The 12,662-nt window shown below is 57.8% G+C and overlaps 1 protein-coding gene across 1 annotated transcript in view; it reads left to right on the top strand.

Annotated features, from left to right (window-relative positions):
* Window positions 1–12,662, top strand: part of DNAH1 (dynein axonemal heavy chain 1) — a 73,534-nt gene that overhangs the window by 31,885 nt on the left and 28,987 nt on the right. The window contains exons 18-33 of the mRNA XM_028124520.2: window positions 27–225; window positions 306–559; window positions 1,130–1,342; window positions 2,851–3,015; window positions 4,139–4,260; window positions 4,361–4,466; window positions 4,971–5,150; window positions 5,757–5,897; window positions 6,502–6,665; window positions 6,851–6,964; window positions 7,443–7,631; window positions 7,921–8,026; window positions 8,713–8,826; window positions 9,268–9,417; window positions 10,575–10,661; window positions 10,772–10,958. Coding sequence (XP_027980321.1) covers window positions 27–225; window positions 306–559; window positions 1,130–1,342; window positions 2,851–3,015; window positions 4,139–4,260; window positions 4,361–4,466; window positions 4,971–5,150; window positions 5,757–5,897; window positions 6,502–6,665; window positions 6,851–6,964; window positions 7,443–7,631; window positions 7,921–8,026; window positions 8,713–8,826; window positions 9,268–9,417; window positions 10,575–10,661; window positions 10,772–10,958 — 2,491 coding nt within the window. The remainder of the gene's footprint in view (window positions 1–26; window positions 226–305; window positions 560–1,129; window positions 1,343–2,850; window positions 3,016–4,138; window positions 4,261–4,360; window positions 4,467–4,970; window positions 5,151–5,756; window positions 5,898–6,501; window positions 6,666–6,850; window positions 6,965–7,442; window positions 7,632–7,920; window positions 8,027–8,712; window positions 8,827–9,267; window positions 9,418–10,574; window positions 10,662–10,771; window positions 10,959–12,662) is intronic.

Raw genomic sequence — 12,662 nt, 5'->3', positions numbered from 1 at the left:
CAGCCCTGGTTCGTCTGCCCCTACAGTATGACAAGCTCTCCAGGATGGTGAAGGAGTTCCAGCCCTACCTAGACCTCTGGACCACGGCCTCCGACTGGCTGCGTTGGTCTGAGAGTTGGATGAATGACCCCCTGTCAGCCATTGACGCTGAGCAGCTGGAGAAGAATGTCATTGAGTCCTTCAAGACCATGCACAAGTGTGTGAAGCAGTTCAAGGACATACCAGGTAGGCAGCCAAGCCAGTCTGTCCCCTCTTTTCCCTGCCCATGCTCGCTGCCTCTCATGCCTGCCTGTCCTGCCCGGCAGCCTGCCAGGACGTGGCCTTAGACATCAGGGCCCGCATCGAGGAGTTCAAGCCGTACATCCCGCTGATCCAGGGGCTGCGCAACCCTGGCATGCGGAACCGGCACTGGGAGGTGCTGTCTAATGAGATCAACATTAATGTCAGGCCCAAGGCCAACCTGACCTTCACTCGCTGCCTCGAGATGAACCTGCAGGACCACATTGAGAGCATCAGCAAGGTGGCCGAGGTGGCTGGCAAGGAGTATGCCATTGAGCAGGTGGGTGGCCACCAGGAGGCCCACCCAGCCCCAGGGCCTAAGAGGAGGACACTGCTGGGCCCCACCCCTGGGGTTGTTCCCCAGGCTCAGGCGTTGAGGTGGATTCTACTCGGTGGATTAATTGTGGATGTAAAGTGCTTGGCGCAATGTTCACCATCCCTGTTATTACTCAGTTACTCCTTTCAAGTACTTCTTGGCCCAGGAAGGAGCTGATAGTATTACCCTCATGTAACAGATGAATACATTAAGGCTCAAAGAGGTTCAGCAACTGTCTGGGGTGACATAGCCAGTAAGGGCTAGAACTGGGACCAGAGCTTCTAACCAGCACCTTAGTTGCCTCCCAACACAGGTGCATATGCTGTACCTGGGCAGCACGTGTGTGAGTACCAGCCAACCTTGAATTCAGAAAAGGTCCCACGGGGGATTTGGTGACCAGACCAGCGGAGATTATTTGCCAGATGGCCACGGTCGTGGCTGGTCAGAGCCTGCTCTTTGCTGTCCGGTGCTGGTCGTACAGCACGTGTGGTAGCTCCCTCCCGGGACCCAGCCTTGACTGGCCCCCCGCACTAGGCACTGGACAAGATGGAGAAGGAGTGGTCAGCCATCCTGTTCAACGTGCTGCCGTACAAGGAGACAGACACCTATATCCTCAAGAGCCCGGATGAGGCCTCACAGCTGCTTGACGACCACATTGTCATGACCCAGAGCATGGCCTTCTCACCCTACAAGAAGCCCTTCGAGCAGCGCATCAACTCCTGGGAGAACAAGCTGAAGCTGACCCAGGTGGGCCTCACTGTCCTCCCTCCTCCCCAGCCCTCACAGAGGAGGCCCTTGGTGGTGTCTGGGTGGGGCTCGAAGCGGGGAGGAGCCTTACCCGGTCGGCCCTGCTGCCCCATCTCTGACAGGCCCCTCGTTCAGAGCAGAGCGTCTAGTATGAGGCTCTCCATCTCGGAGGTTTGGCTACCAGAAGTGGCGATTCAGGATGTGAGGGTGGGGCCGTGTATGGTCCGATGCTGTGGCTGCGGAGGGGCATGAGATGCTTGGTCTTGGGACCACTAAGACCTCCAGTCTCAGAACTTTCTGGGCTGGACACAACAAGGCCCTGAGGCTCCTCAGTGCCATCTGCTCTGCTCTGAGCCTCCCATTCCTCTCTCATTTGAAGCTGGCTTGGGGTGAAGGGGCCGGGCCACTGGGGACTGCCCCTCTTTAAGGCTGTCTGCTGAGCCTTGGAGGACAGTCCTGGGGTTAGGCCTACTGGCGTGATTCTTACAGTCACTTACTTCCCTGGGACCTTCCTGGGAGCTGCTCAGGAACCTCCAGTGAAGGTCAGGAGCCGAGTGAGGAGGGCTTATGTATACGTTCCTTGGATCACCCAGAGATGTCTGAGTTGGTCAGCATTGTCCCTGGGTCTCCCTCCTTTGCTCACACCACCCCCTCCACCTGCAGTTCCATTCCTTCCTGCCATCTCCAAGGCTCAGCATCCAGCAGCGCTCACTGACTCCCCCACACCTACCAGCAAGGTGGCCCTCGGTGCCTCTTACAAAGCCCATCACACATGCTGGGCCCTTGGTGATTCGGAGGCAGAACTGGCAGCTTCGTGGGCTATGGGCATCTCAAGTGCAGGACCACATCCTGTTTCTCTGTTTCTCCTGATGTCCACATGGGCCTAGCACAGGCCTGGCACAAACTGGCTGAGGCACACATCTCTCGAGGAAGGGAATGAATGAATGAACGAATGAATGAGTTTGCATTGATGGGAAAAGAGATAAATCCGTAGAGAGGAGTTTGAAGGTAGAAGGAGAAATCGGCTGGTTTTGGAGGTGTCTTGATCTTGGACTGAGGTTTCAGAGAGTATTTTAGGCATCTCAAGCTCAAATCCCAGTACACCTCAGAGACTCCTGGGGTCATAAACCCAAAAGTCCTTCCAGGAAAGGGGACTGGTTTGGGCCTCCATGCACTGGGCTCTTTCCTCTGTGACTGCAGGGCTCACTGGTGTGAGGGTGGATCTCTCATAGGGAAGGGTGGCTCCCCTGGCTCTGCTGGAGGCTTGGGTGTTCTGTGGGGACAAAAGCTTTCCTGTGGAAAGCCCTGGCTTTCTCTGGAAGCCAGGGCCTCTGTGCAGCCTTGGCTCCCTGGAGCAGTGGCTGGCAGGGTCATCTGGAAATCCCCCTGTGGATGTTGGCTCTGATGTCCAGTGCTCGGTCCCACACTCCGGTCGGGTGAGAGATCCAGGTCAGCGGGGATAGGACCTAACGTGGACCCCAGGCCCTGACAGTCCATGCCCTGCCCAGGAGGTGCTGGAGGAGTGGCTGAACTGTCAACGGGCCTGGCTCTACTTGGAGCCCATCTTCAGCTCTGAGGACATCAATCGGCAGTTGCCCGTGGAGAGCAAGCGCTACCAGACAATGGAGCGGATCTGGAGGAAGATCATGAAGAATGCCTATGAGAACCATGAGGCGAGCTCACATGGGGAGAGGAGGGGGCAGCTGGGACCGCTGAGGACCCTGGTCACGTTGTTGGGAGCCTCCTGGTCTCTTCTCTCTCTGAACAAGAAAGACTGAAGGACAAGTCCGAGACCTGTGTCCCTTTGAGTGGACTCCCCAGTCTTGAGAGATATTCCTCAGAAACACGATAGCTGGTTTTCCCCTTGAAGATTTACAGTCTACATTAGGATTTTTTTTTTAAGATTTTGTGTATTTATTTGAAAGAGAGAGAGTGAGCGTAAGCAAGGGGAGGAGCAGAGGGGGAGGGAGAGGGACAAGGAGACTCTGCGCTGAGCGTGGCACCGACATGGGACTCAGTCTCACGACCCTGAGATCACGACCTGAGCTGAAACCAAGAGTCCAACGCTTAACCGACTGAGCCGACAGAGCCACCCCTACATTCTTAGGATTTTAGAGATTGTATTTGTTTATTTCATTGTATATATATATATATAGAGAGAGAGAGCGTGGTGGGGTGGGGACAGAGGGAAAAGGGAAAAGAGAATCTGAAGCAGACTCCATGCTGGGTGCAGAGCCCGAAGGCAGGGCTTGATCCCAGGGCCCCGAAATCATGACCTGAGCCAAAACCAAGAGTTGGACGTTCAGTTGACTGAGCCACCCAGGCGCCCCTACGTAGGATTTTAAAGGCACTGACAAAGCCCACAATAAATCAAATTCCTTGGCTTTGTTTAACCCTAATTTTTTAAAAAGATTTTATTTATTTATTAGAGAAAAAGAGAGAGCATGAGTGGGGGGAAGGGGCAGAGGGAGAGGGAGAAGCAGGCTCCCCGCTGAGCATGGAGCCTGACACAGGGCTCCATCCCAGGACCCTGGGATCATGACCTGAGCCAAAGGCCGATGCTTAACTGACTGAGCCACCCAGGTGCCCCTAACCCTAATATTTTTCTACCATGGACTATTTCCTGTGGATTGATAGGGGTGATGGATGTGGGCCCTGACTCAGGGCCATTTTCCTGCCCTCTCTTCTTCCCAGGTCCTACTGGGGTCTCTGGCCAGCATGGGTGCCCTCTGAGCCCACCTTGCTGCCTCCCAGTTTGACCGTGCTCACTTCCACTCTCTGGCCTGGGCCATGCAGGTAATCAATGTGTGCTCTGACCAGAGGCTGCTGGACAGCCTGCGGGACTGCAACAAGCTGCTGGACATGGTGCAGAAGGGCCTCAGCGAGTACTTGGAGACCAAGCGGGGTGCCTTCCCCAGGTGGGCACCACCTGGCCCATGCCCATTCTGTAGGTGTCTGCCCGCGGGGCTGGGGTGTGAGGCTGCCTGACCCACTCCCTCACTCCTGTTCCCCTGGCAGATTCTACTTCCTGTCAGATGACGAACTACTCGAGATTCTGTCCCAGACAAAGGACCCCATGGCCGTGCAGCCCCACCTGCGCAAGTGCTTCGAGAACATCGCCCGGGTGGGTAACTGGGCCTGGGGTTCAGGCCCGGGAGCTCTGGGGCACCTTTCCAGGGAGGATAGCTCTTTTCTGGCCCCAAGTCCTTTTAGCAGGAGCTGAGGTGGCCTGTGAGATTCCCGGCCCTTGGCGACAGCCGGGGCCTGTGGGAGGAAGGGCAGCTGTAGAACCCCCAGCTCAGTGGCGTCCTGCCCCCCCACCCCTGCCAGTGCACTGAGGTGCCCGCTGGGCCAAGACCCGAGAAACGCAGGAAGCAGTGGCTCCTGAATCACCTCATCCTCCTCTTCATCCTCAAGGGAGTCCATACAGACCTGTGGGGGAGGGGGACGAGCAGGGCAGGCTTAACTTCCTTCCCCAGGCGGGCTGGGCCGCAGCTGGGGACAAGGCAGACCCACGTGCAGTCGGGGGCGCGCAGTCGCGGGGGCAGGGCCAGCCCTGGGGCTGGGGCGCACGGGGCCTCCGGGAACACATGGGGTAAGGCTGCTCTCACTCCTCCCCTGCCCACAGCTGCAATTCCAGGAGGACCTGGAGATCACACACATGTACTCGGCGGAGGGTGAAGAGGTGCAGCTGTCATTCTCCATCTACCCGTCCAGCAATGTGGAGGACTGGCTGCGGGAGGTGGAGCGCAGCATGAAGGCCAGCGTGCGGGACATCATTGAGAGAGCCATCAAGGCCTACCCCACGGTGAGCCGTGCCTCCCATCCCAACACAGCCTCAGAGACCCCCTGCTCTCTCACACAGCCGCCTGCCTGCCTGCCTCGTCCTCAGGCTCTGCCTTGACCCTGCTGCTCTCAGTGAGCCAGCCACAGGATCTCTGGGGGCAGGTGGTCCTTGGGGCCACTGGAGGAGGAATCTGAAAACGTTCCCAAAAGTGAGACGTGCCCCTGATAATGGCCAGCTACTGTGGTTGTGTTTTAAGCACTCATTGTGAGCCTGGCCTGGCGCAGGGCCTCCCCCCACAGCACCCCTCTTAGTCCATGGTCAGCAGCTCACCTGTGGGTTAGTTCAGAGATGCTTTCTGCCCAAAGGCATGTGATTTGAAAGTGGAGTGAACCCAGGACTGTGTTCCCTGATCCTAGGCTCCCATCCCTCTGCTTCAAGGTCTCCTCTGCTGAGGAAGTGAGGACTTGGCCCAAACCCCAGAGGCCCAGAGCATAATGGCTTCTCTCCTTCTGAGGCGGAATTAACTACTTGGGCCCAGAAACACAGAAGAAGTTTAAGCAAAAAAGAGGATGCAAGGTCAGGGCTAGCTGCTGGCCTGGGTCAGCCCTACCTGTGTTATCTTTCTAGATGCCCAGGACCCAGTGGGTTCTAAAGTGGCCTGGCCAGGTGACCATCGCCGGGTGCCAGACCTACTGGACCATGGAGGTGGCAGAGGCTCTGGGGGCCGGTAACCTCAGTAACCAGCTGTTCCCCCAGCTGGCCCGGCAGGTCTGCTCCCCCCATCCACCCCGCACCCTGGGAGAAACTGCTCCCTCCGGGGGGGTTTCCCTATATTGATCCTGGAAGGGGCTTGGAGTTAGATCCAAGAGCAATAGGTCAGACACTCCTGAGATGAGTGTCTCACAACCTGCCACCCGTGGGAGGGTCTGGTGGTCTGAGGAGAGCTCTGAGGCCAGGCAGGTGCCCCTCTCCCAGTGGTCAGTGAGGGAGCCACACGTCTGGGGCCCTCCTGCACTGTCTCATGGGCTGTCCTTGCTCTGTGCCCCGGCTCCTCACCACACGCCTTCCTCAAGCTCCTTGCCAGGCTCCACCTCCTGGCTCCTGAAGGCTCACAATCTCCGCATGCTACAGGGAGGCAGATGCCATGCATGTGCCTCTGTTTTTATTTGCTTTCCTGCCAGACTTCTCGTGTGACCCATGCCCTGCCCACCCTCCCCCTGCCTCATTCTGCACCCCTTCCCATCCTAGATCACCAGGAGCCCCCACAATAGAGAGGTTGTTTCTGGGAGAAGCCCACCATCTGTGCACGGGAGGGGAAGCCTGCCTAGCTCGATCATGCCAGTATGTGACAGTGTCCCCCCTGCTCCCACAGCTCAGTGACCTGGTGTCCCTGGTGCGGGGGAAGCTGTCCCGCATGCAACGGGCCGTGTTGTCAGCTCTAATTGTCATTGAGGTCCATGCCAAGGATGTGGTGAGCAAGCTGATCCAGGAGAACATAGTCAGCGTGAACGACTTTGAGTGGATCTCGCAGCTGAGGTGAGGATGCAGGAGCCCCTGGCCTGGTCATGTCCACGGCCAGGGCAGGGTGGAGAGTCAGTCTCCAGTAGGCCCTGGGACAAGCTTGCCTTGATGCCTTCCTTCCCCACCTCTCCTTGGCCACATGCCCTATCCAGTGGCCCATGGTCCCCATGGTCCGGGAACCTATCTCCCTGCAATGCCAGGTACTACTGGACAAATAACAACCTGTACATCCGGGCTGTGAATGCCGAGTTCATCTACGGCTATGAGTACCTGGGAAACAGCGGGAGGCTTGTGATCACGCCTCTGACCGACAGGTGAGCATCTCCCTCCCCACGTACCCTCCTGCCCTGGCACCGTCCCTCCAGCTCTGGCTGGCGCAAGAGCCTGGGGACCATAAGGCCCAGTGAGTCCATGCTGGGCCGGTCCATTAAAACAATGCAGGGTTAGGAGCATGGGCTTCCAGTTCAAAACCAGTTCTGTCCCTCTCCTGGGCGATCTTGGACAGCTGACTTGACCCTCTGTGCCCCAGTTTCCTCTGCAGCCTCCTCAGGGTGGTTATGAGAATTTCATGCACCGAGGTGTAAAGCTTTTAGCACACACATGGCACTCAGGAAGCATCTCAAGGGTATGAGCTTTACTAGTTCCATCAGTCAAAGCTGCCTTTCAGGGTACCAGAGGAATTGACTTGGGAGAAAGAACAGGCAGCCCCTTTATAAAGTGAACCACTCCCTAAGTCTCCGGGAATCCTGAGGAAGGAGCGTGGCCCATGCCTACCTCCTCTCACTCCTACAGGTGCTACCTGACTCTGACCGGGGCCCTGCACCTCAAGTTTGGAGGCGCCCCAGCTGGCCCGGCTGGCACAGGGAAAACTGAGACCACCAAAGACCTGGGCAAGGCCTTGGCCATCCAGACTGTGGTGTTCAACTGCTCTGACCAGCTCGACTTCATGGCCATGGGCAAGTTCTTCAAGGGCCTGGCCAGGTGAGGAAGTGTATGAGGGTGGCACGGGGCAGGGCAGGAAGGCTGACCTCTCCCAGGGACACTGCCTAAGAGGACCCTCACAGGATGGTGGAGGGGACAGGAGGGAATAATAGTTACTCAAAGGCTCAGCCCCTGGTGGGCACTGGGGTGGGGTGGTGGGTGGTGGGAATATTGCTGAGCTGGCCAAGATGGCCATTGGAGGCTTCCTCCCAGCAGAGTCACAGGGGGCCCTCGGAGGTGTCAGGTGGGCTCCGAACTCATACCCCCCGACTGTCCTTACCTCACTTAGTGCCGGGGCCTGGGCCTGCTTCGATGAGTTCAACCGCATTGATGTTGAGGTGCTGTCGGTGGTGGCACAGCAGATCACCACCATCCAGAAGGCTCAGCAACAGCGGGTGAGCATCAGGGTGCCCCTCCTGGTTACCATCACATCATGTCAGCTGTCCCCAGCATGCCCACGCAGCCGCGGGCTCCCCATGCTGGCGGCGTCAAAAGCCGGGCACTCGGGCCTGCCCCGAGCCCAGACTCGTCCCGCAGGGGACCGGGCAGTCCCACTCCCCCATGTGGGACTGTCCCTAAGGGGCTTTTGTAGCCGGTCAGGGAGCCCCATGTCCCTGCCCCACTCTGGGGGCAACTTCCAGGCCAAGCTGCTGTGGATGAAGGGATCCCTCCTACATCCTGACCCTTATGGGAAGCTCCAGCCATTTGTCCTTTCTGTAGCCTCATTCAGAGGGGCCAGAGGTCTCCTCCTGGAGACAAGAGCTGGGAGGCTGGCAGGAGCCCTACCCCACCCCAGTAGGGCTCTGGGTCCTAGTCAGAGCTGAGCTGCCCAAGTCCAGGAGATCCAGTGTCAGGAGCTGGGGGGAGGGTGTGGGTAGCAGGAGATGCGTGAAGACCTCAGGGATCCGGGACCTCGGAGGCCACCGGTGCCCCCCAGGACCCAAGGTCTTAGGCCAGATCCTGAGAGAGGAGCCAAGCCTCTCTCCTGGGCTGAGCAGCTCTAGCCAGGACAGGGCTTCCACAGGGACAAGGGGCCTATCCAGAGAGGAGGCGAGTGAGTCGAACCCCTTCCCCCCCGTAGGTAGAACGCTTCATGTTTGAAGGCGTCGAGATCCCACTTGTGCCATCCTGTGCGGTGTTTATCACCATGAACCCAGGATACGCTGGCCGTACCGAGCTGCCGGATAACCTGAAGGCGAGTTCAGGCACCGGGCGGCCCAAGGGGCTTCCCAGGGTACTGGAAAGCCCGGGAGGCTGTGGCCTCAGAGGTGCTTAAGCGCTTATACAAGGATTCCCCGGGGCAACCCTCCTGCCTGGGGGTCCTGAGACCCACCCCCAGCCATGGACAGGAGGCCCCAGGCTGGTCCTCAGGCTTGGGAGAAGTCAGGGGGCGGGTTCAGGTCAACACGAAGGACCGGATTCTAACGGAAGAGCTGTCCAGCCACAAGGGAGGATAAGCAGCCTCAGCCATGGCGGGTGAGGTGCAGAGGGGAATCCAAGCATCGGTGGGGCAGGAGGGCAGTGAGCCTGCCTTCCGAGGCCTGAGGACCACTGGGGACGGTGAGGTCCAGAGAGTCGGTGGGGCTCTGGGAGGGGAGGCCTGCCTTTCCATTCACACAGGTGCCCCATGCCCCAGGCGCTCTTCCGGCCTGTGGCCATGATGGTTCCGGATTACGCCATGATCGCAGAGATCTCCCTCTACTCCTTTGGCTTCAATGAGGCCAATGTGCTGGCCAAGAAGATCACAACCACCTTCAAGCTGTCTTCTGAGCAGCTCAGCTCGCAGGTGAGGCCCTGCCTCCACCAGGTTCCAGGGTGTGAGAGCCACCGTCTGCCCTCTGTGAGCCCCATGAGATAGGAATTACATCCCCACTCCTCAGCTGAGGGCTAGTTGGGTCAAGCGTTAGGAGACCAAGAGCCACACAACCCAGGGCTGAGGAGCGAGCACACTGAGTCTTGTGGGACCAGAGCAGGACAGCAGCCCCACACACTGTGGGCCTTCCACTCAGCGTGCTGAGCCCAGCTTCCGGGGGCAGCCGCCATTGGTACAGACCCCAGCACTGCTGGCTAAGCTTCCCTGTTTGGCTCCCTTCTCCAGGCAGGCTTTCCCCTCTGCAGTGGCAGAGATGAGCCTAGCTCTAGGCTTACACGCTAAGTTCTAGAAGAAGTCCCCGGTGTCGTCCTAATGGGCCCTCTCTGCATGACCTGCTCCTGCATGAACACCAATCTTTGTGGCCAGGGGGAAACCATGCTGCCTTTGGCTATGTGGGCACGCACTGCCCCCCCCAGTCACAATCTAGCCCAGTCACTTCATCCTGCTCCAAGTCCAGGACTTCTGGGAAGTGTGCTGGTCTGTGGGTCAGGTCCAGATGTAGCTCTCATGGTCTGGCCCTTGGGGGAAAATGATAAAAATTTAACCATTTCCAACACACCTGCTATATAATAGGAGAGAAACAGAACCAGCAGCAAAGAAGGGAAAAGCCACAGTGGTATGGCTGAAAGGGTGGGTCTGGAGAGACATTGAGACAATGTTAGAAGGAAGCTCAAAGGCCCTCTGGGCCATCCCTGCCTTTGCACTGGCGGGAACTCCTTCTTTAATGTTTTGAACAAACCCGAGTATGTCCCTGCCCCTGGTACAGTGCTGAGACCGCAGGACTCTGCCAGGGTCAGACCCGCAGAGAGTCCTCACCCACAGGGTTCAAGAGTCAAGCAGGGGATGCGGACTAGGTAGGCCGGGGAAGGGAGAGGGCCGCTGGGATGGTAAGGAGAAGGTGCCGGAGGCATACAATGAGGACACCTGGCTCAGGCTGGGGCCTGCAGGAGGTGTGACCTTGTAGTTTCCAGCTGGGTGAGGGCCAGGTACCAGGCCGGGAGGCAGAGTGTTCCAGGCAGTGGCCCCCTAAGGCACAGGGCCCACCCGCCCCTCCTGTGCCGTGGTGACAGGATCATTATGACTTCGGGATGAGAGCTGTGAAGACCGTGATCTCGGCTGCCGGGAACCTCAAGCGAGAAAACCCCAGTATGGATGAGGTGAGCTCCATCTAGAGGAGCCGGGGGAGCGGGACTACAGGAGGGCCCCAGAGGGACCGAAGGCATGTCTGACCCGGGTCCCCTGAAGGCTCCACCGGCCTCTGCTACAGGAACTGATATGCCTCCGGGCCATCCGAGATGTGAATGTGCCCAAGTTCCTGCAAGAGGACCTCAAGCTCTTCTCTGGGATCGTATCAGATCTGTTCCCCACCATCAAGGAGGAGGAGACTGACTACGGCATCCTGGACAAGGCCATTCGCAAGGCCTGTGAGAACAGCAACCTTAAGGATGTGGACGGTGAGCCGCTGGCCTCTGCCCTTGAAGTCCTGGAGTAGCCACCCCGGGATCCAGCACAGGGGCGCAGAATCGGGGCAGTGCCGCCTCAGGGTCGCTCACACCTGGCCAAGTGTGTGGCAGGCTGGGGCCCTCGCCAGGCAGTCCCCAGGGTAGGGCAGGTGACAGATGTGTAGGAGAAAGCCCTCTCTCCCACTCATGCCTCTGTCACCAGACGTGGGAGTTTTCCCACACCAACAGGTTCTCCGACACCAATTCTCCACTGGCTGTCCCGCAATTCAGCTCAGTTCTGACACTAAGCGGAGTCACAAGTCACAAGTAGTCACAAGTAGTGGGTCCCCAGGTTACCCACAACTTTTTGGCAGCATGGCTACAAATCAGAGGTTCCCATGACCCCCTCCTTAGGTTTGATCATTTGCTAGAACAGCTCACAGAACTCAGGGAAACACATTTACTACTTATTATATAATAAAGGATATGAGAAAGGATACAGATGAACTGCCAGATGCAGAGATACATAGGCTGAGGTCTACCCCTTGGAGTTTGGGGTGAACCACCCTCCCAGCACATGGATGTGTTCATCCACCAGGAAGCTCTCTAAACCCCATGCTTTGGGGATTTTTATGGAGCCTTCATCAGGTAGGCATGATAAATTATTATCAATTATTATCCACTTCCAGCCCCTCTGCCCTCTCTGGAGAGTGGGGGAGTGAGCCCAAAAGTTCTAAACGTCTAACCCTGGTTTGGTCTTCCTGGTGACCAGCCTGCTCCCAGGAGCCCAAACCAAGAGGTGCCTCATTAGAACAAAAGACATTCCTAGCACTCAGGAAATAATAAAGGTCTTAGGAGCTCTGTGTCAGGAACCAGGGTCAAAGACTAAGTGTCAGAAAAGAAGATTCTCCTAGCATCCTACTTAACAATGGTTTGAGGAGCTCTGTATCAGGAACAAGGGGCAGAGACTAATGTATCTTTTGCTGAACATTTTATAGTAGGGAAGCAGATCCTGTCACCTCCCCGAGACCCCCTGCTTACCCCCCTCACCTTGTGGGCCCCTCTTGGGCCTTGCTCCTCCCCAATATAGGCTCTCCTCTACCCCATCCTTACCTGCCTGGGGCAGCAATGGGGTTTGATGCCATCACTGGGGGAAGTGGTGAGCTATGGCCTGCCCATGCCTCCTGCCCCACCACACCCCAGCCCATACTGTCCTCTTTTGGATCAAAGCATATTGCTCTCATCTAGGACTTGCTCACAGTCCCCGTGGAACACAGCCCTGGTGTTGTTGGGCTAAAGAACGTTTGGGCCTTTCTTGAACCAGCTTGTTATAAAGGCCGCGGCACTGATAGAAGAACTCTGGGGGATGCCACCCTCGGTCTCCCTCTGACCCCAACCCTCTTTCCTGATAGAAGGCGGGGGTCTCAACGCAGCCACTGTGCAGCCACGCAGCTCCAGCTCTGGTCCTCCCGTCCCTAGGCCGGGGGACCTTTCCTCTCCTCCTAAGAGCCTCCCTGCCAATCCTTTGTGGAGTTGGGCAACGCTCCTCCCGGAAGTCACACCTGGCCACGAGGCCACCCTGGCTACACGGGGCCCTCCTCTGGGGCCTGGTGTGCTCCTTGGTGCGAGGTCTGTCCCCCACGCCCTCCATTGTCCTTCATTCCACATGGAGCTCTGATGCCACTTCCTGCCAGCCAGGTCCCAGCGGGCTTGTCG

This window comes from Eumetopias jubatus, unplaced genomic scaffold, assembly GCF_037043125.1.
Source record: "Eumetopias jubatus isolate StellerSeaLion01/CBP00866 unplaced genomic scaffold, mEumJub1_p1.0 scaffold_1, whole genome shotgun sequence".
Classification (NCBI taxonomy): Eukaryota; Metazoa; Chordata; class Mammalia; order Carnivora; family Otariidae; genus Eumetopias; species Eumetopias jubatus.
Note: the sequence above shows the minus strand (reverse complement) of the source record. Positions and strands in the feature narration are given on the sequence as shown.